General features: G+C 34.1%; 1 protein-coding gene across 2 annotated transcripts in view; it reads right to left on the minus strand.

The window, feature by feature from the left end:
- TRPA1 (transient receptor potential cation channel subfamily A member 1) overlaps nucleotides 1-27,069 on the minus strand; it is a 74,413-nt gene that overhangs the window by 15,816 nt on the left and 31,528 nt on the right. For both annotated transcript variants that reach the window (XM_064384272.1, XM_021670076.2), the window contains exons 5-20: nucleotides 26,601-26,708; nucleotides 24,343-24,451; nucleotides 23,693-23,838; nucleotides 22,564-22,700; nucleotides 20,259-20,307; nucleotides 18,589-18,688; nucleotides 17,809-17,909; nucleotides 16,604-16,773; nucleotides 16,354-16,518; nucleotides 14,680-14,794; nucleotides 13,623-13,789; nucleotides 11,485-11,578; nucleotides 8,693-8,752; nucleotides 8,065-8,163; nucleotides 1,149-1,219; nucleotides 369-531 (exon numbers count right to left, since the gene is read on the minus strand). In XM_064384272.1, the coding sequence (XP_064240342.1) occupies nucleotides 369-531; nucleotides 1,149-1,219; nucleotides 8,065-8,163; nucleotides 8,693-8,752; nucleotides 11,485-11,578; nucleotides 13,623-13,789; nucleotides 14,680-14,794; nucleotides 16,354-16,518; nucleotides 16,604-16,773; nucleotides 17,809-17,909; nucleotides 18,589-18,688; nucleotides 20,259-20,307; nucleotides 22,564-22,700; nucleotides 23,693-23,838; nucleotides 24,343-24,451; nucleotides 26,601-26,708 (1,854 nt within the window). The remainder of the gene's footprint in view (nucleotides 1-368; nucleotides 532-1,148; nucleotides 1,220-8,064; nucleotides 8,164-8,692; nucleotides 8,753-11,484; nucleotides 11,579-13,622; nucleotides 13,790-14,679; nucleotides 14,795-16,353; nucleotides 16,519-16,603; nucleotides 16,774-17,808; nucleotides 17,910-18,588; nucleotides 18,689-20,258; nucleotides 20,308-22,563; nucleotides 22,701-23,692; nucleotides 23,839-24,342; nucleotides 24,452-26,600; nucleotides 26,709-27,069) is intronic.

The following is a 27,069-nucleotide window of genomic DNA, read 5'->3' on the forward strand; positions in this document are numbered from 1 at the left end:
TCATCTTGGATGGAAACCCTATATCCACAAAGAATCTCACCTCATTTCCGATGTCCCACAGTCCCTGGCAACCACATATTTGCCTTCTTGGACACGTATTTTAAAGTTTTACACCTCAGTATTTAAGCTAGCATCTAACACATGTTAATTCCTTTTAAATTAGTTTACAAATTCATTAGTTGACCTGTTTGTTTACATTTCCTCTCCTTCCACAAAGGATTTTAGGAGAAATTAGTATTATATATGAATTCTTACAGACTATTTATAATAAAGTCCTGATACGTCTGATTTATTATAAGTTTAGTAGTCTTAAGAAGAAATACAATTTTTATAATCCTTTATTTTAAAAAGTTAAAATGTGAAATTACCGTGGTATCTAGTATTTCTGAATGATCACTAGTTTCATTGATAATTCCAGTTGAGTTGAAAGCCATTCCTGGTTTTATATTGACAACGAGAAAGGTCAGAGGTATGAGACCAAGACAGTAAGATCCTAAATTGATCATATGGGCTCTAAATCCATAAGCCATCCTACAAAAATATAAGCAAACCAGAATTGAGTCATTTTAAACAAAAATATTTATGTAAGATACCTGGGGGAAAAGTGGTTATAATCTCTTTCAGAAATCTCGTTGGTAAATTCACTGAAGCTTAGAATGAAGTAAATCTTCTAATTCACCTTTTTCATTTTCAGAGAACTAATCTCAAGTTCTAAGCAAATTATGACTTAACAAACTAATAAAAGAGCTGATATGTTAACACATATAATCTGACAGCAATATGAGTGCTCTTTTTAGAACACACCTCATTCTTCATTGTCAACTAAATTTCAGGGTCCAGGATACTTCTGCATGTTCTATATCATGATTCCTTTCCATGCCCCAACTATTTCATTTAATGTTACAGATAAATTGTAGGCTCTAAAGAGCTTCTTCATGTCTTATATAATTCTCTCCCACCCTCCAAATATTTCATTTAATGATAAACAATGCCAGAATTTTTAATACCAATATTTGCCTTACTTATTTTTTCAAAGTAAAAAACATTAAAATAACAAAAGATAAAACATTAAAATATAATTGTTTTGAAGACTTTTTAATAGATCGAATAGGCACAGCATTAAACAAGAAATACTATTCAATACCCACCATTTCATGAGTAAATATTCTTTACATACAGGATGATTGAGAAGCTCTATGCGGTTATTTTGCACCATTGCCTGAGAAATAAAAATAATAATAAAAAACAATCATAATTAACTACTGAGTATAAAATAATCTTTTTATTGTCTGGTTTTAGAACTTTGTTTTGATATTGCAATAGTAACACTTATTTTAGAACATTTGAAAAAATAAAAATTAGATCAACATTTTTAAAAAACAAATTAGAACCATTTTGTACAAGTACAATTGTTTGATTCAGTCTGTCTCTTTAGATCTCTGACTTCTTGACCTAGCATAAGCTTTTTAATCTAATACAGGGTTACAACAGGAAAGGATATTAAAGATAAATTAGCAGGAGTTACACCCTCATTCTGTCCTTGAAGAAATTCAGCCTTATCTTTCTAGAAGGATTTTATGCAGTAGAATACACATATAGCTGTTAAATTGAATTAATCTAGATCATAAGTTTTCATTAGAGTTATTTGTGACTACTTGTATTTACTTAAAAATTAGTTTTTAATTATTCAAGAAATACATAAATAGAGGGACTGATACCAGCAAGGTAGCAAAATATAAAGTCCCAGGTCCCCCTTCCTCCATAGAGACATGGAATTAAAAACAATACACAGACCATTTCCTTTGTAAGCAAGCAATCTAGAACCTAGTTAAGGGGTTCCTGCACCCAAGGTGAGCATGTAGCCAAAAAGAACCATATCAAAGACAATAGGAAAATTCATGGCCTTTACTTGCCACAGCTCTTCCCTCTGGCAAATCACATTGGGAGAAAACTCCCAAATCCTGCCTTCTCCCTGGAAAGAGAAAGAAAAGAGTGGAACATCCACTAACTTCTGACTTCTAAAGGGCTGTCCAATGGAATGATTTTTATCTTGCTTGAATATAAGCTCTGACACTAATGGGTGCCAGGAAGGGATCACTGATAACAAAGTAGATCAGTGGGACTTAGTCTAGCACCGGAGAAGATACTGTGTCACCGACAGATACTAGGCAGTGTCCCAGTAGCACGACTTGCTACAGCACCAGAGATATAGGGGAAAAGAGACAAAAAAGCAACCACATACTGAAAACAATTAACAAAATGGCAATAGTAAGTTGTTTCCTGTCAGTAATTATTTTAAAGATAAAGTGGTAAACTCTCCTATTAAAATACAAAGATTGACTGACTGGATGAAACACAGGATTCAACTATATGCTGTCTACAAGAGACTCACTTTAGATATAAGAACACAGGCTGAAAGTAAATGGATGGAAGAAGATACTCTATGCAAATGAGAACCTGAAGTGAAAAGAAACAGCCATACTTACATCGCACAAAATAGACTTTAGGACAAAAATAGTGACAAGAAACAAAGAAGGACAATATGTAATAATAACAAGGTCAACTCACCAGGAAGATACAACAATCATAAATACATACACACATCACATTAGAGCCCCCAAAAATATGGGGCAAACTTAGATAGAAGTGAAGGGAGAAATAAACAGTAACACAATAATAGGAGACTTTACTACCTGACTTTCAGTTATGGATGGAACAACCAAACAGAAGATCAACATGGAAACAGAAGACTTGACACCAGCATAGACCACTTTACCTAACAGACATATACAGAATAGTTCATCCTCTGACACAACAGAAGAACAAACATTCTTCTCAAGCACACATAGAACATTCTCTAAGATAGACCACCACGTATTAGGCCACAAAGCAAGTATTTAAATATCTCAAAAGATTGAAATCATATAAAATATCTTCCTCACTACAATGGAATAAAACTAGAAATCAAAAGAAGAAGGAAAATAGGAAAATCAAAAAACATATGGAAGCTTAACAACTTACTCTTAAACAGCAAATAGGTCAAAGAAAAAATAAAAGAGAAATTTAGAGACTATCTGGAGACAAATGAATACTAACATAATATACCAAAATGTATGGGGTTCAGCTAAAGCAATACTAAGAGGCAAGTTTATGATGGTAAACACCTAGGTTATAAAAGAAGAAAGATCTCAAATCTATAATTCCTTAAAACTCAAGGAAATAAAGAACAAAGTAAACCTAAGATTAGCAAAATGAAGAAATTAATAAAGATTAGAGCAGAGATAAATGAAATAGAGAATAGAAAAACAACATAAAAAATCAATGAAACCAAGAGTTGGTTTTTTGAAAAGATAAACACAATTAACAAAATTTTATTAGACTAATTAAGGGAAAAAGAGAGGACGATTTACTGGCTATGATACCAACAGGACAGGCAACTAAAGCAAAAATGGACAAATAGGACTATACACAGTTAAAAATTTCTACAAGGCAACGGAAGCAATGACCAAAGTGAAAAGGCAACCCATGGAATGGGAGTAAATATTTGCAAATTATATATCTTAGAAGAAGTTAATATCCAGAATACATAAGGAACTCCTACAATTCAACAAGACAATAAATAACCCAATTTACAAATGGGTCAAGGCTACAAACAGGCATTTCTCCAAAGAAAATATATGAATAGTCAGTAAGCACTATTGCTTATTACTATTGAATGAGAAGATTCTCAATATCAATCATTATTAGGGAATGCAGTTTAACACCGCAATGAGATACCACTTCACATCCATTAGGATGGCCACTATCAAAAGAACAAAAAACAAGTATTGGTGAGCATGCTGAGAAACTGGAATTCTTGTGCCCTACTGGTGGGAATGTAAAATGATACAGCCATGATAGAAAATAGTATTGAGGTTTCTCAAAAAATTAAAAATAGAATCACCACATGATCCAGCAAGCCTATTTCTAAATGTGTATCTGAAGAGTTTAAAGCAGGATCTTGAAGAGAGATTTGTATACCCATGTTTGCTATAGCATTATTTACAATAGTCAGAAAGGGAAGGCAACCCAAATGTCCTCAACAGACAAACACATAAGGAAAATGTGATATATACATACAATGAAATATTATTCAGCCTTAAAAAAGAAGGAAGTCTTATCACATGCTGTAACATGAATGAACCTTGAGGAGATTACAGTAATTGAAATAAGCCAGTCACAAAAGTACAAATACTGTAAGATTACACTTATATGAAGTACCTAAGGTGGAGAAAACTCATAGAAACAAAAAGTAGAAGGGTGGTTGCCAAGGGCTGGGAGAAAGATGAGGGGAAGTTAGTGTTTAATAAGTACAGAGTTTCACTTTGCAACATGAAAGAATTCTAGACATCTCTTGAGTAACAATGTGAAAATACTTACCACTACTGAACTATACATTTGAAAACAGTTAAGACAGTAATTTTAACTTTATGCTTTTAGCACAAGTTGAAAAAAAAAAAAAAGAAATACCCAAATAAATTCTTCTTTAAATTACTGAAAAATTGGAATAGGCTGTAGTTGTTACCACATCTAAGCCTCAGTTCTGGGCAGAACTCCATTTCCTCAGTAGTAACAGCATTGCTAATTTGTGCATCCTTCCAAATCCTTTTCTATATTTCTATACATAAACACCGATTTTTAAAAACTCACATGTAGTTATGGAGAAAAAGGATAATTATTTTGTATTTATGTTTTTACTCAAATTATGTCTTCAATTTGCTTATTCAACCTAGAAACATATCAATGTTATATAAAGATTCATCAAGAACATTGTTTTTAAATACTGTTTAATATTCCATTATTTGGATATAGTAGTTTATTGAGACCTTCCCTTATTGATAAATAATACTATTGTTTCACTTTTATAATTAAAAATGATGCAGCCAAGATGGTCTTCTTAGCCCTTGGGGAAGTATAGTTTTTAATTTGATGAAGTATATATTTCATTTCTAGAAAATTCTTATACATTATCCTTTAATTTTCTATCTTTGTTTTTAAAAATGTCCATCTTTCTAGATAACTTTTAGATAGAAGTTGGAATTTCTAGTTTTAGCTTCCTTGTATTAACTTTGTACTTCCCAAAATTATTCTATCAAACAACTTCTAGTTTTTGCATTAAACACCCACCTACATTTTGAAAAACCTTATACTATAGTTTTTAGTTTTTATCAGCACTGCATTAGATTTCCTCAATCTTAGTGTTCATAAAAATCTTTTCAAAGGCCTTTTTCCTTTTTCTCTTCTTTTTTTTGAGACGGAGTCTCACTCTGTTGCCAGGCTGGAGTGCAGTGGTATGATCTCAGCTCACTGCAACCTCCGACTCCCTGGTTCAAGGGATTCTCCTACCTTAGCCTCCCGAGGAGCTGGGATTATAAGCATGAGCCACAACGCCCAGCTAATTTTTGTATTTTTAGTACAGATGGAGTTTCACTATGTTGGCCAGGATGGTCTCGATCTCTCCTGACCTAGTGATCTGCCTGTCTTGGCCTCCCAAAGTGCTGGGATTACAGGCGTGAGCCACTGCACCCAGCCTCCAGAAGCTTATTTAAAATTTTTGATTATTAGGTCTACCGTCAAGAATTCTTGGTTAGTAGGGCTAAGATGGGCCTTAGGAAACTTCATTTTAACAAGAACCACAATAATTCTGATTCAAGCAGCCAGAGATTGCAGTTTAAAAACTACCACTGCGACAACAACAATGGAATATTTCCAGGTTAACCTTTTTTTAAAAAAATTTATTTTTACACCAACCATTTGAAAAGTAATTGAGATATATTTGTACACAATATTCTGGGGGAACTAAAGAACTCCTTGTTGCAAATATTCATTATCAGCTGGATGAGCAGTGGGGCCCATAAAGCTACATATCTAGCTATTCTGGGGGCGGCAGGGGGTGGGGGAACCTGGCAGGATCTAACTATTGTTTTTGAAACCTCATCAAAATTTCCATGCATAATTGACTTTTTTTCCATTGAAAATTAATGGTTTCTTCAAGCTAAACTAAAAAATATGGAAAAATATTTTCGAGAGTAATTCAAAATGTTACTATTAATTGTATTTTAAAACACCATACTAGAGACACATACAGAAATTTGTTTTCCATGTGTCTTCATCAAAACAATCCTCTTATGTTTCTGAAATCTTGCAACTCTGCTTTTAAACTAATAATACAGCAAACCTATCCCTTGAGGCATGCAAGTACATTGTAAGTTTAAGTATCTCCCAAATAAAGTGCAAATAAGACTTTACACTTTCTACAGTAGCTCTACTCTTGCATGCACCATTAATGAATTAGCTTCTCACTGGCTCCACTTTGTCTTAATCTCAGCATCTGATTTCTTATGTTCTCTATTTGGTCCATCTAGACTTTCAAATTTTCTGTGCACAATAATTTCTCATCAGGCCAGCTGCCTTCTTGAAGAGCCCCACTCAACTCATTTATAACTAAAGCAAGGTTTCCTAAGCTATTAAGGCATCATAGAATCACATGCTGGTTTGGTACCTAGTGCATTGCATTTATCTAAGTGAACCTATTTTATTTAAATTATACTTTGCCCATTGTTATATATTGTCTATTTCTTTTTATATGCTACATAGATCTTATTTCCTCCTATTTTTATTCTAATAATGGAGACAAAAATAGATATGTTTTCTTCCTAATAGAAGTATTATCTATTTTTTAAATTATAATTTAAAAACATACATATGCAACAAATTTTCTAAGTATAATTATAGTGTAGTTACTGTTAGATCACTGGGTTATCGATTATGAACTATACTAATAGCAAAATATAACATACTCAAGGAGAGCTAAAGTGCTTACAGCAAAGGTGAGTCAGTTGCCATCACCAGTGTTTCGAGCATAAAATCCCCATGAGTCTGCATCCTTTACGCTCCAAGTACTCAGTAAGCCTTGTAGGTTTAACTTTGGGTGATGGCTGCTGCCATGGTCTGTACCAGAGGCTTCAATGTAGGGAAATGAATTCATTGAAAGTGAATGAAAATTCTTCATTGAACTAGAGCAGTGTTGTCCAATAGAACTTTTTGCAATGATGAAAATGTCTTCTACATGTGCAGTGCAATATGAGAGCTGCAAGTCAAACAGGCTACTGAGCATTTAAAATGTGGCTAGTGTGACTGAAAGATAAATTAACTTTATTTAATTTTAACTACTTTTTAATTTAGGAAGCCACATATGACTACTGCCTCCCATATTAGATACCACAAATCTAGACCAAAATTTGCAAATCCAGTCCTTAAATATGTTTTGTTTTGCATGGACACAATTTTAATTTGTTGCCAGTATTTACACAAGTGTGGGCTGCTATTGCCACATGGCAATGATTTGTTGAACTAGGAGTCACTGTCCTTTTAACCAGAAGCCTAAGTTACTCATCTGTTACTATTTTCTCTGTTGTTATTTCAGTTTGAGACCTTTGATTTAGACTGAAAGGAATCAAAAGCATGATTTTCATTGCTTCATTGGCTGGAAATGTAAAAGCATCTTTTAAATAATAGCTTCTTTTTAAAAAGTTTCTTGAGAAATTCAAGTTAATGTTGTGTCTTCAAAGCCTACTTCAAATTGGGTCATTCCTCTGGAATCTAAGATCTAAGAACCTCTGAATGGTCAGCATTTACCTTGGATCCCAGCAGCTGGCTGAAATTAGAAGCTGTGGCTGTGAAATATCACCCCTTGCATTTTCCTGTGGAGAAAACTCTTGAATATGTAGGTGGATAGAAGTGGCAAGCGTTACCTGTGTTGTCCGTGGTATATTTTATTCTGTATTGGAGCAGGCCTTAAGTGACCATTAGAAATGAAGTGTAGAACTTTATAGCAATTGAAAAAAAAAAGATTGCTTTCTTTATTAAAAAATAGAAGGTTGAGTCACATTGCAGACATAGACATAGAACTATAAAACTGGAATTCTCTCCATCCATCAAGTATTGAAACGTTTTAGACTACTGTATCAAAACATTTTAGAACCGAGCTAGAAACTACCTAGATAATGAAAACATTGAACTTACATTGAGGGCTGTAAGAGGTTCATAAGTAATATCCTGTGTAGGTGTTGTTTTTCTGGTGAATTCTAATGGGCATTGAAGATATTTGAAATTATACTCGATCTGTAGAAGATATATATATATATTTTTAAAACTACAGTTAGTCAAGTATAGAACCCCCAAAATCATTCTTGAAAAATCAAATACACAAGTTACAATTCTGCTGAAAATTAAGTGATTTGAACAAAGTTGAGTTATTTCAAGTGGAGAAAAGAGATTAAGTTATTGAATATTAATTCTAAAAATAAATATCCTGAAAGACTGTTATTCAATTGCTTTATATCTCATAGGCATGGAAAGAGAGTAATTCTCAAAAGATCATTTAGCTCTCTTAGATCTTCATTATTAAGGAAGAACTACCCAAGGAAATATAAAGACTAGAAATAACACTAAATGATGCCATTAGAAACTATTAAAATATTAGGGGAAAACTGAGGAGAAAATGGAAAAATTCTCTCACAGGTAGATAATAACATGATAAATGAGACCAATACTTACAGTAGATTACAGATCAATAGTAACAATATTTTTAATATTTTTCAAAGAATTATAACAAAACAAATTTCAAATTACGATGATAAAATGAACTTACATAGTAGTCTCTGCAGGACTTGTCCTCTGTGGAAGGCAACATGCAGAAATCTAAAAGTACCTTTGAAACAGAAAAACTAGCTAAGATACTGGGCAGTACACTAGATATTAGGAAGGATTTTATCCTATTTCTAAAATAACACACAAGATGCATTTCCTTTCCTTGGCTTCTTGCATCTCAAGAATAAATTATAATATATGTCATTCAGAAACAAACTTTAAAATACAAAATGTTACAAATACCTCTGCGTGCCTCAGAAATACCAAGTAATTCAGACAAACACATGTGCTTGAGAATAAAATTGCATGTACTAAAATCTGGGTAATAGATATTCTACTAATTGTGCCTAAGATTTGATGTCTTTCTGGGCTTTTAGAGGATATATAGATTACAGGTTGAGCAACCCTAATCTGAAAATATGAAATCGAAATACTGTAAAATCCAAAATGTTTTGAGCACTCACATATTGCCACAAGTGGAAAATTCTACACATAAGTACTTAATACAAACTTTGTTTTATGTACAAATATTATTACAAATTTTATATAAAAATTGTTACAAATATTATATAAAATTACCTTCAGACTATGCTTTTAAGGAGTATATGAAACACAAATGAATTTTGTATCTACCCTTGGATCCCATCCTTATGATACCTCTCTCTCTCTTTCTCTCTCTCTCTCTCTCTCTCTCTCTATATATATATATATATATATATGCAAATATTCTGAAATCCAAAACACTTCTGATCCCAAGTAGTTGGGGTAAAGCATAGTCAACCTAATTCCTTTGTTCGGTACCTTACAGTGACAACTTATTGTTTCTAATCAAGATGTTTCATTGTAACAATGGAGTCTTTTATGGTTTAAGTTCTATCTTCCGCATTTCCCCAGTCTGGAGTAATATGCTTGCTTCCATACCTCATTTGCTAAGCAAGATGAAGAGAGTATGTGTTTAGAGAGGGGTGCACAGGATAGTGGGGGATAGATGTTGTAATGAGAAATAGATGAAGACCCTCTAGATAGTTAACTCGGGGAAAGAGCACTTAGGGGTCATTAGAGCCACCCCTATGGTGTGTGGGAACAAATGTTTTTGTGGAGCTGCATAAACAACTCGAGACACCCCAAATCCAGTGGTCCAAATTTATGATCCTGAGAAAGAAATGCCACTTAGCCAGGCTGCTCTCTTGGATCCAGGACTGGACACAATACCCCTTATAGCCCCATCAATGCATCTGGGATCTCCTGGGGTATCTGGTGAACCCCACCTGCATGACTTGAGGGTAGAGGGTCAAACTATATCCAGAAGGGAATAAACAGGGCCCTGGCTGGTCTCAGGTTTCAATGGGACTAAGAAAATTACAAGGAAGGCTCTGTTGGTGACTGAATGGCAGTACTGGGGGCCACAAAAAGCATCATGAAAAATAAAGACAAGACTAGCCAGTAGTACTGTGCAAGGTAGAAACAGGCAGGTCTGGTTTTTATGGTTTGAAAACTTCGTAGTAATCAACATAAGCAAAATAAAGGATGGGCTGCCTTGGGTGAGGGCTGAGGAGATTTCAAGAGGAACTTTTCAGAAATGTGTAAGTAATTCAAATGCACTATATCGGGCTAAATTAAAACATTTAAGTTCATTTATTTTGTTGAAAAGTAGTCACAATATGAAAATAACAAAGTCATTATAGACAATTATCTAGAAAATACAGTCATATAAGGAAGAAATTAAAAACTAATCCTAATTTGATAGCAGATAATTCTTATTAACATTTTGATATAATTTCAACTGTTTATGTTTCCAACATTGTTTTACAATTATAAATAATGTTATAGGAAACATTCTATAAAAATCTGTATCTCTGATTATTAAGACAAATTTTAACAACTGTAATTACTGAATAAGAAAGTTTGAGGTTGTTCTCAACCCTGAGCATTTATGTGTCGTTTGATGCATATAGGCACCTAAAAAGTTACTCTATATGCCATTTGTGTACTAGTCTGGCTCCAATTTTCATTAGGCATCATAAAGAAAAAATGCCCAAAATATTTAGTGCACAATAAGTCTTTGTTCAATAAATAAAAACAATAAGTGCTAGTAGTACTAATAATCACATAAGCAGTATAAAATCAGTAGGAGTATATTATGTATGACCACTATCCTTAGAACTTTATATATTTTACCCCCATTTTTGTAATCGCTTTGTAAGATCAGTATCAGCCTCATTATTTTAGGAATAAAGAAAACGGAAAACAATGCTCAAAGAAGTGAAATGACTTGCCTAAAACAACACAGCAAAAGGCAGCATGAGGATTAAATCCCAGGACCTCCAAAAGGTGCCAAATCTGGTCTTCTATTCCCTGTGTCACTATATCTTACTGCCTCCTGGTATATCTTACTTTCCTCCTTAAGGAAAGCAGGAAATAATCCTGATTTCAAATATTGACAATTCATGCAAATTTGAAACAATAGCATGCATGCCAAGCAAAACATATATGAAGATTTTATTCAGCCAGCAAACACCAGTTCCTAGTCTCTGTTATAGGTGTAGATTGTTTAAATAAAAAATTTATCATATTATTCTGTATTACACATGATAACAGTAGGATTCTTTAATCCAAGAAGGCCTTCCTTAAATAGTTATCATCTAACTTCCCTTATAGCCTATGGAAAATGAGAAGCTTTATTTAAAGATGGAAATTATTACTATTATTATTAGGTTGTGATTACAACAATAAATCCTCATATCATATATGGCAAGCATAAACCCAGGAAGAATTTTGCTTTAGAGAGTTTACCTTCATGCATTCAGGGAGGTATTCTATCATTTCTGTAATCGGACATTTATTGCCTGGAGAATTATGACTAAAAACCTTAAGACATTCATCCCATCTGTAAAAAATAAATAAGTAAGATAAGCACAGTCATCCTTCTGTTCTGTACAACAGCTAAAACTCAAGATTATTTCTTTAGGAGAAACCTAAACTTAAGCTTATTCATGAACTGCAATGCTTACCCTTGGTTTCAATGGAACCAACATGTAAATCAAGATCAACCCAGTAAAATGAATTCTTGTCCATTATTGGACATTAGGAATGTGGGCAAATTTCAGGATGGCTGTTATAATCAGTGTTCTGTCTCTTTATCTAAATGCCATTCAAAGAAGCTGGGACTTTATCTTCTTTTTCTCCTGAAGTCATGAAATGGTAAGTACTTATAGAGCTGACCACATTGGGTAGAGATTCCACATTCACATACCTACACCATCAGTGTAATACTGGGCCCAAATTTAATAACTAATACATGTGTACATGCCGTATTGAGTTAAACTACAAATTAACACCTGTAAAGTGCATTGATAAGCATAGCCTCTGCCAGAACATTCCAATTTTGCCCATTTTCTTCATCACCATCCAATTGAACAGGGTAAGAAGGTGCTTACCATACCAAAGATGAACTAAATCTATGGCAGGAGGCAAAGAAGATCCCATTCATCTTCTAGATCCTATCTAATTTTCTGTTACACTCTATCAATAAAGTCCATCTAGTATATCTACATTATCAAAAGAAAAGTTTGGGTTGAACACTTTCATTAAAATGTGCTTTAAAGGGATGATCAGTAGGAGATGTTTTTAGACTGCTCATGCTCAAAAACACAGACTTGATCTGCCTTGAATATGAGATTGTTCACTCTGTGTCCACAACTAGGTGACACTGGGCCCTTGTGCATACCTATCTGTGATTATTATAGAAAGTGATATTATAAAGTTATTATGAGAAGCAAGACAAACTATCCTCTAACTTCATCATTAAAATTCCTTGGAGTATGGTTTAGAAACCATAAAGATTGCATGTTAAGAGACATCCCATTATAGGACACTGATAACTATCTGGATTTACCTTGGGGAATATTTTGACCAGCATCCAGTTTTAGGGTTTCTATTGACACGTGCCAGGCAAGTTCAAGGAGGGCAGTGCAAAGTTTGCTTGACAATGACATGGTTCCAGACACTAAACATGCCTGAACCCCTGGAGTCTGACAAGAGTACTGTGAAGCTTGGTTTTATGTACTCATATTTTATTTTTTTAAGAAATATAAACTGGGCTGGGCATGGTGGCTCATGCCTGCAATCCCAGCATTTTGGGAGGCCAAGGCAAGTGGATAACCTGAGGTCAGGAGTTTGAGACCAGCCTGAGCAATATGGTGAAACCTCATCTAAAAAAAAAAAAGAAAAAGAAAAAGAAATATAAACTGAAGATCAGAGAGGTGCCTGTTGCCATCCAAAAAATTTATTTATAAATTTAGGTCGATATTTAAAAATAAATAAAGGACTATAATTGGATTGTTTGTAATACAAAGGATAAATGCTTGAGGGGATAGATACCATTCTCCATGATGTGATTATTATGCATTTCATGCCTGCATCAAAACATCTCATGTACCTGATAAATATACACACCTATTATTTGCCCACACTAATTAAAAATAAAAAGGACCGGGCACAGTGGCTCACGTCTGTAATGCCAGCACTTTGGGAGGCCAAGGTGGGAAAATAACTTGAGCTCAGGAGTTCAAGACCAGCCTGACTAACATGGGGAAACCCCGTCTCAACTAAAAATACAAAAATTAGCTGGGCATGGTGGCTCAGCTACTTGGGAGGCTGAGACACGAGAATTGCTGAAGCCCGGGAGGTGGAGGTTGCAGTAAGCAGAGATCGCGCCACTGCACTCCAGCCTGCACGCGACAGAGCTAGACCTTGTCCCAAAAAAAAAAAGTTAAAAATTAAAAACTTTTTGAAAAGTGATACGAACAACAGATATTTTAAATTTTGATTAATGACTGAAACTCATTTCTTTTCTTTCCTTTTCTCTCAGACTTCAAATCATCCCCAACACCAGAGAGCACTTAATGACAGTGGGCAGGAAGACAGTGTACCTTTTGCTCCTGATGGTTGTAAGAACCACCTCCTTCCTCTTATTGTGAAGTGCAAGGTGCAAAAAGGAGGCCTGCTGCTTGTTCAGGACTATGTCAGCATTGTGGCTCAGAAGAAGGGCAACGGCTTTGGCGTGGCCTTCCCTTGCAGCAAAATGAAGTGCAGTGTTCTTTTGAAGAAAAACAGACACAGAAGATGTGGTTACAATGCCTAATCTACCTTGTTTCACTGCTAAACTGCTTAAAAGATCTTAGCAATGCTAACTAATACCAAAATACATAGCATTTAAAACTGGTGTTCAGAATCAGGCTTCAAAATAATGCGTTTATAGTGAGTGTGCATGTGTGGGAAGTGTGTGTGTGTGTGACAGAGAGAGAGAGAATGAATTTGTTTTGTGTTGTTTTTGCAATGGGATGATTTGACAAGGACAAAGGGCAAGCTTTTCAGGGTAAAGATGTTGGGTTGAACACAGAAGAAAATACTCCTGAGATTGATCATTTGGAGAGCAGTGGCTTGTAGATTTGGGGTTTCCTAAGCTTGTAAAAGTTTTTAAAAATCACAGACTGTTATAAGTTTGCAGTTTTTAGTTTCCCCACCTAAAGACTTTTTTTATGAAAAGGCACCAAGAATCTTCTATCACCATCATTTTATGAACAAATATACATTTCAATACTTTCTCCCAAAGAAGGAAGGACATAGTTGCACAATAAAGGGCAGCATTTCAAATCAATATACTTCAAAACAACACTTATTTTAATGAAAACTCACTCATGTCTTCATTTATCTGGGCCTAACAGAGAGTAAAACTTGACCATCAACTCACAATGGCCTGTGGACCAGCCTCTGTGAGACTAGGGGTTCCCTCAACATTCATCCACCCGTTGGTATTCTCCCATTTCTGTTGCCTTTTGACTCATACTTCACCTTAAGAGTCCACGTGCTAAACACCCAACAAAAAGGTACAAGGAAGGTAAAAGGTGTCTAGGAGGGTTTGCTGGCAATGTTGGAAGTTTCTGCTATGTCGAAATTTTGGGTAAGCGTGAGGACCACAGTACATACCCCGTCTTCATCCAGGCGATCTGTGCACTTCAAATTAGTATCAAGAATGACCTTCATGGTCTGAGTGTACCCACCCACGGATGCATGATGCAATGCCGTCCAGCCATTGTGGTCACTGGCAAAGAGTTAAGAAAAGATGTGTGCATACACTTGACAGATGACAAGTGGGATGGGATTCCACTTGGTTCATTCTAGGTAAATCTGATGACAACAAAATGCATAATTGAGATCTGGCAACTAAATATTTATAAAACATTTGTGATAAATGAGCTAATTTCAAGCTCAGTGATCTTAAATAACCTATTTCTAATGTGATTCACACTATATTTTATTTAGTGGTTTAAAATATGAAAGTATATAAACATATTACCAAACGCTTTGGGGTAGAAATACCCTTAGCGTGTCTGTGTCACACATAATTTTTTCAAAGCTATAATGAACATATATTCATCAATTTAAATCTTGTTTTACTCTTTTATTGAACATTGTATCAAAAAAACCTTTATGAAGTGGTGTTAGTCTTTGTGGTCAATAGTTACGGGTAATAATACTAATAATATAGTACATGGCTATAAGATACTTAGCTTAGTTTCACTTACTATTCTAAGAGTTCAAGTCTGAAAAACTTTCCTCTTGTACTCTGAAAGATGCTTACCCAATTACTTCTGAAAAGGTTTATCCTTTTTCACAGAAATTCAAGATGTAAAGACAATAAACACTTGTCATATTAGTTATCCTTTTTTTCAAATTAGACAGAAAAAAATTCCCTACACTATTTAATTTCAGTGCTAGTGAGCAGATTATAGGGTGCAAGAGCCATGTTGCTATTTCAGTTATGATGGAATTAAGCAACAACTGTCTGATCTGGGTCTAGTGGGTCTCCTTTGCAGGTCAGTTGCTTGGTGTTTCCTCGTAAACCAGAAGAAATTGAGAAAACATTCATTTTTGCAGCTATAGCACCAATTTTGTTGGCATTAATAATCTGGTAAGGATATGTGTTTTTGAACATTAGCCTACTAAGTTCTTTGACACTGCTGTGGTAAAATACCAAATGAAAAACCACTATAAAATGTTTTCAGGATTTTCTTTTTTACCATGATATCATTTAATTATGCCATATATTTTATTATGCTTCCATATTTTAAATTGGTTTTGTTTCTTGTGCTTGAGTTCATTTAAGTATAAAGAAATTCAGAAATGTTTTACTATCTCCTGTTGTCACTTAAAGGGAGATTTTTATGTCTACCATTCATCGGATTGAATGAAAAGTAGAGTATTTGAACTTATATGTTTTGTGCGTGTGTGTACATGTACACACACACATATACAACCACAGCTTTGTATCTACATAGGAAGATGGCAGCATGATGAAGTAAAATATGAGGAACTGTATTTCAAAGTTCTGAGAAAGAGTCTACACAAAGCCACTTATTCTGTGATCCTGAACAAGCTTCTTCAACTCTATAAACTTCAAAGTCTTTGTCAGTTGGAAAAAATACTGACTTCCCTTTCAGTATTTTTAGAACTTATATGTGTTTTGATGATAAAATAAAACTGATAAAAGTACTTAGTGTGATGTAAAGTTAGAAAATACAATTAAAAATATAATGAAAAGATAGCCTGAAAATAGCAAATTAAAGAGACTATATAAACACTCCAATCATATATCCTCACCTGAGAAACAATGCACCTTTTTTCAGAAGAAGCTGAACTACTTTTTCATGTCCATTCTTTGCTGCCAGATGGAGAGGAGTCATTCCATGAAGGTCCCCTTCATTCAGAAGCCTCGTATCAGTTATGTCTTGTAGGAGCCTCTGACAGGTATTGATACGCCCATAACTTGGAAAAAAATAGGTTTCATATTTTCAAGGCAAATATTAAAAAGAAAGAAGACATGTTCATACATTGCTAGACTGACTCCTACCTGGCTGCAAAATGCAGAGGTGATTTTTTATCTTTGCTTTTGGAATGAATGGACACATTAAAGCCAAGCAGGTTATTTACAGAACCAGGGCCCCCCTGTCTACATGCATAATGTAGAGGGGTACACCCATCGTTGTCTTCATCCATTACCAGCTCTTTGATGTGTTGCATCTATAGAAAAAAATAACGTTATGCAAATAACTCTGCTATTATGCTAATTAGATGGTTTTCAAACTATTCTGTAGGAAAAATATTTTTCAACAGGAGACAATATGTATTTCTTGAAGCCAAAAACATAAAAAATCTAAAGGATTCTAGAGTAAAATAAATTTGAATGATGTTGAATGCTCTGTCTCCATGTAATATACATTACCATATTAAAGGATCTGAGAGATCCTGCAAGTAGGAAAATGTACTTAACATTTTTAACGCAACATTTTTTCAAACATATTTGATCATGGCTTCCCTCTGCCCTTCCTCTCATTTCCTCTCACCCCCAAATAACACCCAACAGCTTCATGTTAATATGTTCTGTTAGGTAAAACGAATGGAATGTTAACATTAGGTTTACTTTATCTTTTATATGTATAGTAAATAAAAAATGAATGATAAATGAGTATCCTAAGCCTATCAATTAACATTCTGCTTTTTAAATGTTCAAATACATATATATTTTTGATTCTTTATTAAAGACTGTGACAATATTGAAATTTATTTATGATAAAAATATGGTATATTTCATATGCACGTGATAGTCATTCAGTAAATATTAGCTGGTGAATATAAATACAAAAACAAGGCTTTCAACCTCTCCTCAGCAAATCGAGTATATGGAGTAATTTTTCTTAATTGATAGTGGAGTATTGATAATTCATTCTCATACTTGGCATTTCCACTGACATGCAAATCATAATGGTCAAAGAATGAAGAAAATCAAACTAATTAAGGATGTATCTTTATCATAGATGATTGTACATGAAATCCCTTTGTAAGATAAAAAACTCAGTCTCAGTACAATTATCGTCATCATCATCACCACCACCATCACTGTGTTGTAACTAAATATTCAAATATGTCATCTTCATTTTAAAACATTTTTAAAATTCCAGAATCAGTTTATATAATAACAAAAATTATAATAAACAAAAGTAGTTTATTTCCTGTTGAACCCAACTCAGTTAATGGAAATCCATAGATATACATTACCTGCATAAATTCAGGTCGCAGATTTTTTAATCCATAAGGGTGCTGTACAGTTAAATGCAGAAAATTACGTCCAAAATTATCTTTTATATTTACTTGGGCACCTAAAAAAAAATCACTATGTAAATATAAATTCTATTCATTTATTTAAAGCATTGTTTATGTGGATTTTCAACTTATCAAAAAAATGTTGACTTAAAACATTGTTGATCTTTAGTTTACAGGAAATCGTGTTTAGATGAGAAAACTAAACATATTTTAAAAATGGGTTTACCTTACCCTGTGTCTGTGTGTGTCAGTGATATAGAAAATATGTGATACGTTACATTAGTACATGAAGGCTTACCTTTTAAAGCATAAAATATAAATATAGACACGTTAGAGATAAAGAAAGAAGAGGATAGCAGAGAAGAACACCTCACTTCTTTCTTATCAGAGGCTCAGGTTAGAATCTAAAACGGGGATAGTTATAGTACTTGCATCACATAGGACTGATATATTGAAAGAATGTTGATTAAAAATGTTCAGCAAATGCCTGGGGCATAACAATTGCTTTATAAATGTTATCTACTATTGTTCTGAAATTATCTTTTCAAAAATTTCTCCCTTACTGGACTAAAAATCATTCTAGACATGAAAAGTGTTCTGCTTATCTTTGTATTCACAGCACCTGGCGGAGGGCCTGGCACACAATAGATGGTGGCAGACAATGAATGTTCATTTGGTACACAATGAATGTTCATCTAACCAAACTGAGTAGTACTTCCAAAGACCTCTTAGTACCTTTAGAGAGTAGCAAATTTACAATATTCCAAGATGCAGAAGTAGTTGCTAATATAAGTGGAGAGCGTCCTTCAGAATCGATGCTATTAATATCTGCTCCCTAAAAATCAAACAAGTCATTCAACAAAGAGTTTAGAAACAGATAATTCAGCAAATATTGAAATCTCTAAATAATGGTAATTCATTGATATAGTGTCTGTATTATGTCTAGCACCAATGCGTGTGGCTAATTATAGAATGATTTGAAATTTTTCCATAATTCACAGTTGTATCAACAGAAATCAAGGACTTCTTTTATAATTTCAACAAGAAATTATTATCATATATCAGGCTTTTTACAGACACCTGGTAATAGCTCTAGTTACTACTTGAATCATAAAAATAATATCCTTTTACTTAGATCAATTGTTTAGTTTCCACTGTAAGAAATAATTTTTAAATGTCTACAATTTGAAAAGGCTTTCAAATTCATTGCACATATGATTTAAGAAACAGTCACAAAAAACCATTTGCTTGTTTTACAAAATCCTGTTTTATCTGAAATAGATGAACTGAAATAATCGAACTGAAATCACTCAAATGCTAAAGTAAAATTTTAAGCAAACATTATTTAAGAAAATTTATATTTAAAAATCACATTAAATATATATTTTTAAATGAATAAGTCAATGTTAACGATTATGTATTATAAATTTTGATATGACAAGAAATCAAAGACCTTTTAAAATTTCATGGAAATAATTCTATATTTTAGATAGGGTAATAAAAGTAGCTTAAAATCTAAATGTGAATATTTCTTTGTTCTTTTGGAGGATCACTGAATATAGATGACAATGAGAACAGCATCCCCTGGCAAGTTCCATGGTGGTTGGTGAGGCTCTGCCACAGTTCTCTTGTCTGGTGAAGAGATGGCAGCCTTTGCAGGAAACCATGCATGACTATGGTTTATGGTTTATGGCATATAATGCATAGTTTATAGAATATAATGAGTCTCCCCAGTATTCATCTGTGTAATTATCATAATTTCAACAGTCATCATTGACAATACACACATGTTCAATACTAAAAATGGAAATCCATCATTGCTGAATACGGTGTGGCTTAAATAAACTCACCAAACGTTCATCTGTGTAAAGGGCTTATTCAAATTCAACTCAAAGCTGACTGATTCCACTTCCCAGAGTGAAAAAGATCCCATGCTTCATACTTTCACTTATAATAAATCTTTGACAACTCCTCAGTTTTTAAAGTTGGCACTGAGGTAGCTGGGATAGGAGCTTCCCCAGTGCTGCCTGTCCTGCCTCCATCTTAAAGCCACCAGGGCTGAAGAAGGGTCACTGCCCAAGCCCATACTCCCTTAGGATCCTGTTATAGGCCACAGGAACAGCTTTCCTTCCAATGTACCTGCAAATTTCCTGCTCTAAAACCACTGATATGGATATCCAAAAGTACGCTTTGACACTTCTAACTTCACAGTAATGTTTGGCTGTTAGGTATTCATATACGATATACTCTACTTCCAAGTGTGTCAATCATATTTTTGTACACTGTTTTTGCTAATAAGCAAGAAATTAAAATTTGATTCATTTTTGAAAATCTATATTATGTAATTATATGATTTCTTCAACTATAAATAGTAATAAAAATAAACCAGTAAATGGAATAGTTACCACTGAAATTAAATAGTCTGCTAGTTCATGGTGATCAAATAATGAAGCTCTGAAAAAAAACACAAAATTATAAATATTATAATTAAAGTACTATTGATGTCAATATAAATGTATTTAATAAAGCTACTATATTCAGAAAGTGAATTTAACCAATCATAGAATAACATGATAGAATGTTAGAGAATTAGTAAGCTTTTAAAATTTGTAATTTGATTCTGATTAGGGTAGCATTTTCAAAGTGATAATAATAGGGAAACACCAAATACATCACAGTATTTTCCTCCTCATCCTTTAGTAAACCTATTTTCTCCTATAAAATCACCATGAAGATGCTATGAAGTGAGTCGTAACATTTGTCCCAAGATAGAAAAGACAAGGGAATCACTGGTATTGCTATTATCATGGGGAATAGCAACAGCTACATGTAAGGTGTGCCTCAAATTCATCTGCAGGGTTCAAAACCTCCTCTTTGAGGGACTCCTCTTTGGCAAAATTTAAAAGGCAGTGTTGGCTTTTCTGAGTTTTTCTGAAGCCAAAAATAATTATGGAAAGAACTGAAACATTTTGGTATCATTTCACAGGCAGTCATAAGGATAACGTTAATTACAAAGCAAGTAAAATTTGCAATCTATATTAAAGCACCACCATAACAAATGTCAATACTAATGATTTAAAGCTTTATGTTTCTCATCACAAATCTCATTTTTTTTCTTCAAGGTTGTCTCAGCTATTCTTGGCCTTTTATACATAAATTTCAGAATCAGTTTGCTAATTTTCACCCCAAATTGACCAGAGGTTGCACTATATTTAAAATACATTAATTATATTTAGTAATTTTAGGGAATAAATTCTAACATTAAGGCCCCATTTTCCTAAGACAATTTCTTGTTATGCATATTAATATATTAAGACTGTGTTCTAAAGATACATTTTAATAATAATCAAATCATTTGGTTTGTAAATTGGTGACACACTGGAATCAATTTTTTTTCTTTAACTCCTGAGACTCATCCCAAAGATTTTGAAATATTCTAAGTTATAAACTGGCGCTGGGATTTTATGAGCTGCCCACATGATTCTAACATGCAACAGTTTGAGAATCTCTGGTCTCGAGGTTAGTCTACCTACTGAGTTTTCATTTTATTTTAATGACTCCTTTTTAACTTCTTTTTTACCGAATCATTTCTGTATCACCAATACTGGATTCATATATAACAATCTGTTTTTCACAATCTTGTGTTATCTTCATATATTTAGTTTTACGTAACTGATTATTCCTTCCTTTAAATTTTAAGGTCTCAAATATCTTTATTTTAAAATTCTTTTTGGAATACCCTATTATTTCTATTTTCTTGGAAATAAATTGGCCTTTTGTTAACTTCATAGCTTTTTGTTACTTTTATGCTACAAAATTTTACTTTGCAAATTCATCCTAAGTGGGAGTTCCATTCTATTCAAACATATCCTATTGTGCCTTGTGGTTTTGCTAGTGTGTACATTATTTAGAAACAGATCTTGTATTGGTAGAGTTTCTTTTTTTCTAAGAGATATTGTAGATTTCCAGGTCTGGTTGCTTATTAAAAATATATCGGCAGCTCTGACTCTGTGTGTGTGTGTGTGTGTGTGTGTGTGTGTGTGTGTGTAAGAGAGCGAGAGAGTGAAGGCTCAACTCAGACACCTCTTTCACTCACATGGGTAGCATCTATAATTGAATTTCCAGTCTACACTGCTTGTTTTCTGTCCCAGAACCTAGTAAGTCTATGTTTTAATACACTTTGTCTGATGTGTATTTCTGTTAAACTTCAAATCAATTGGTTATTGTTTTGGCAACTTGGTTATAATTTCCTGAAACTATATCCTTTGAAACCATTTATCTATAATTTGGGGATTAGCAAAAGCATTAGCGTGGGAAAGGTGAAATAAACATATGTATCTGCTCCATTTTTGTCACTAAAAATGGGGATAAAATAAATATGAGAAATTGGAACAGATTAGAAATGGCTTGGAAGACCTTGTATGTAGACATCTTTAGCATATAGAAAATTAATCTTGGGCCTATATCCACTGGACTTGAATCAGAAAACACCCCAGGTGACTTTATTCTGGGAAATTTCTTTAACATTCTATTCTCATTCCCAAGGAACATACGAGATTCCAGTTGATCCATAGGGTCTTTGTTATGTTTGCTTTATTCTTTTGAACCACAAAATCTTTCTTAGCATTAGTGCTAATGGCTCCTTGCAATGTCTAATTTAACACATGAAGACAAAAAGTCTGTATACAGAATGACAGTTAGGAAACTTGCCTGTGAAGCATGGTCTCACCACTTCCATTGGTTGTATTAACAATATCCATGCCACCAGAATAGGACGATATCATCAATTTAACAATCTCTGTGGCTCCCTGGGTGGCAGCAAAATGAAGGGCTGTGCACCTCCCCTTCTGTAAAGGGTTTTAATACTAGAATCAATGTTTAAATCTCAATGTAAGAATATAATTTATATTGAACTGTGAGCTTTTTCTTCCCAGGTTCATAAAATCAAGGAGTATCAATCAGACTGATCACCATTAATCATCTGAAATGTGACAGATATTTCTTGATTTTATGGACCTGCAAAGACAAGCATCCATATCCAAATTGTAGCTGACCACTGAGCTTCCTTCTAATATAACAACTCTTGGCATATACTTCCTCCATCTTTGTCTGGGTGCCATTCTTTCCCCCAGGAATATGAGAACAGTGTCTCATTCATTGCTGTAAGTACTCAGTGTATGAAGTGACTTCAGACTCCATACCACTAAAGGCAGCTTTTCATTTCCATATTGAAGGGACTTCGGATCAGTGTCCAGAAGCCACGAGATTAATAACCAATCTTCTCTTCCTCCAGAAAACACAGGCATTTGCAGTATCCTGGAGGGGAGCTTGTTGCCACCCAAAACTCAGACATTGAAGGAAAAATGGCCAAAAGTCTCCACTTTTGGTAAGAGAAGCGTGGCATAAGGTCAGATCCCAAACACAGTCAACACTTTCACATACCTATTCTTAGAAATTAGTTAACTGATCCTTAGTTTAAAAATGATAGCTCTTCTGAGTAGAACTAAAACCAAATACATTCATAGTTGGGCTTTAATGTTCCTGGCTGAACGTTATCATCTTCTGAGGGTAGGCTTTAACTGATTTAATGGCAACGGCACTAGATACATATTCTTTATTCTGTCTGTATTTGTGTCTGCAATTGTTTTGGGGAGCTCTCAAAATTCTTTACATAGATTGAAACTTGGGGTATTTTCTTGTTCTGCTTCTTTATAAGCAGAAGGAAATAATATTTCTTGTATGTATTTCAATCTAAATTAACTGTAAAAGAGCTGCAAAGTATTTTATATGGTTATGACAATTCTAGGATAAAAGTGCCATAGAGAATATGAAGACTTACCTCCACTAGGTCTAATTGTGCACCATTGTCCAGGCACATTTTGATCATTTCCAAGTCACCATTTTGCACAGCCAGGTGGAGAGCACTGGCTTTCCCATTATTCACAAAGTTGATCTGCAACTGTCTATTGTACCCATGCTCTTCACCTTTAGAAGAAAATAACATTCAACATAACAAATATATAAAATGAACAATAGGGAGGTTTTTTATTAGAAAAAAAAAAAAAAGAAAGGGCACTGGGACACATAAAAGCTTGTGTTTAATTCTGTTAAATATTTTTCAAATTAGTCTGGGTGTGGTGGCTCACGCCTGTAATCTCAGTACTATAGGAGGCAGTGGTGGGTGGGTCACGAGGTCAGGAGATTGAGATCATCCTGGCTAACACAGTGAAACCTCATCTCTACTAAAAATACAAAAAATTAGCCAGCATGGTAGCACATGCCTATAGTTCTAGCTACTCAGGAGGCTGAGGCAGGAGAATCACTTGAACCCAGGAGGCGGAGGTTGCAGTAAGCCGAGATCGCACCACTGCACTCCAGCCTGGGCAACAGAGCAAGACTCTGTCTGAAAAAAAAAAAAAAAATCAAATGAATAGCATCCAACAGAATAGACTTATTTCTAGTATATAACATGGAAAAGTCTCTACTCACCAAACCTTAATAGTATTTCCATGCATTCTTTGGAACCTGAAAATGCAGCCTGGTGAATAGGAAAACATCCCCATTTATTTGATTTACATGGCTTAGCTCCTTTGTTAAGCTGGAAGAAAAGAATAGAATGAAAAATGACACCAGTTAAACACCAAATCACAAGGGTGGATGAGAATTTATATGCCTCTCCCACATCATTTTACTATTGTATGTCTATGTAAAAGTATATAGAGAGCTTCATATGCGATAAAATCTAGGCAAGAAGGTAATTGTGAAGTAGGCTAAGATTCTGAAATACAGACATTTTATATCTTCCAAAGAAGTAACAATGCAAACACAACAATATCAATCTTGATACTCCAGCAAATAAAGTCAACACATTTTTTCAATGGGATTGATGAGATTTTTAAAGACATTATCATTACTTCTATAACCATTTTCAGTTTCTGATGCAAATAAAGGGATAATATTTCTCAGATTATTTCCCTTTATTTATGCAAAATTAATAAATGAATGTGCCACTACTCTTATTAAACCATGATAATCAAATATTTTCACTAATGAAGGTTCTTAACTAAAAAGATGTTAGAAGAACTGAATGTTATTTACCTTTTTATCTGATCCAATCATTTGAAATTACCATTTTCTGTAAATCATTAGCCTTCAGTTTTAAGTATATCTAATTACTATAAAAAATTATTTTGAAAAAGTAGAGGCCGGGCACGGTGGCTCACGCATATAATCCCAGCACTTTGGGAGGTGAAGGCAGGTGGATGACGAGGTCAAGAGATCGAGAACATCCTGGTCAACATGGTGAAACCCGTCTCTACTAAAAATACAAAAATTAGCTGGGCATGGTGGCGTGGCCTGTAGTCCCAGCTACTCGGGAGGCTGAGGCAGGAGAATTGCTTGAACCCAGGAGGCAGAGGTTGCAGTGAGCCGAGATCGCGCCATTGCACTCCAGCCTGGGTAATGAGCGAAAACACTGTCTCAAAAAAAAAAAGAAAGAAAAAGAAAAAGTAGAAAAGTGTAAAGCAGCCAATACTACCTGTAATCTCAGCTTTTAGAGATAGTATCAGTTTACTTTATATATAATCGTGCAGAAATTATATATAGAGTCCAGAAATTGAAAATGTATTTTATAAAATCATATTATTTAAGAATATTGTTAAGTAAAAGCTTTTTTGAACAATGTTGTCATACAGTATACACATAAATTAAATTTGCATGGAAACCAGACTTTAAAAAATATTGTTTTCTATATCATTTTCAACAATACTATTTCTTTATTCCAATTTTCTTTTGGTTAATTTAAATTTGGTTAATTTAATTTTCCTAAATTCTTGGTTTGAGTGTTCGTTAATTTATTTTTATTCTCTTTGTCATTTGTTCTCTTTGTGGTCCAATCATGACAGCTTAGAGGATGTACCTGTCTCTAATTCCATCTAGTAAAGGTGCTAAAACATATTTGTATGGTACATTTAAACATCAGGCAAATATTTTTAAATTATTTAATTTTATTTTCTTACTCTCTGGGATGGTGAAGACCCTGGCCTGGATAACATGCAAGTGATTAAGGAATACTTGAAAAAAGGCTGTTTGCTGGGATTCTAACAGCACACTCAGATAGAACACTGCCAGAAGCAGGAGGAAGTCATGTAGACAGGCATCTCCATCGCCTCACTGGACCATGCCAGGAAGCCTCATCAGAGACAAGGCTGGCTCTACTCTCAGGCATGCAGCTAAGAACCTTTGTCATTATATCACGCAGGGCTCTGTTTTTGAGAACATATGGCAATAATTTCTTCACGTCTTGGGAGCTGTGTTTCCTTTGCCTTTTCTCTTGTGAGTCCAGTAAGTCTGCAACTGACTATATTCATCATTCCTTTGACTATTCAGAAGCTCAGAATCATATGGACAATCCATCTTTATAACATCCAGGCCATGTACTTTGTATTTTACATCCTATCCTGACCACCAGCTTCATCTCAATTTTTCCTGGCTATATTTTCTTTTCACTTTGATTTTCTCATAATTTTCTTTACTGCTTTACTATTAATCTTCTATAAGCAATCTCAGATCCACTTAAGGGGCGACTACATACACAAAAACACACAGAACAACTTTTTTTCTGACCTAGTTTCTATATTTTACATTTTTCTAGGGAGAAAAACTTAAGAGCTTTTGTAAACAATAATAATTCATATTGTGTTCATGAAAAGATAAAGAAAGCAGAAAGATATGACTAATATACAAACCAAAATCTGCAGTGCTTCACTATTATTTTTGGTGCATGCAATTATCACAGCTGTGTTTCCATTTTCACCTTCCAAATTAATGTCAATACTTCTATGCTCAAGCAAGACCTACACAAAAAGGGAGAGTAATTATCAAAATTTTTGCAAATTTCCAAATAAGGTACTTGTCGTCTTCCACTAGATTTTAAGTTCTCAAATGCCAGAGACCATGTCTGTTTATCTTTTATTCATCCTTCTCTCACACAACCTGGCACGAAATCTTGCACATTGTGGGTACTAATTAATTTCTCCATTAGACGAAATAATCATGATTTCAATGTTACAGTAATTCAGGCAATACTGATTCTGGAATTGTAAATAAAATAAGAATGATAGATACTAGTTATCATAGTTTCACTTAATACTTCTGACTTGTATTAAGTAGAGTTACGTTAACTTATATTTTCAGGAAAATAAATTTGTGGAGCCG

Source organism: Aotus nancymaae, unplaced genomic scaffold (genome assembly GCF_030222135.1).
Source record: "Aotus nancymaae isolate 86718 unplaced genomic scaffold, 86718_ANA_hifiasm-v0.15.2.pri h1tg000036l, whole genome shotgun sequence".
Classification (NCBI taxonomy): Eukaryota; Metazoa; Chordata; class Mammalia; order Primates; family Aotidae; genus Aotus; species Aotus nancymaae.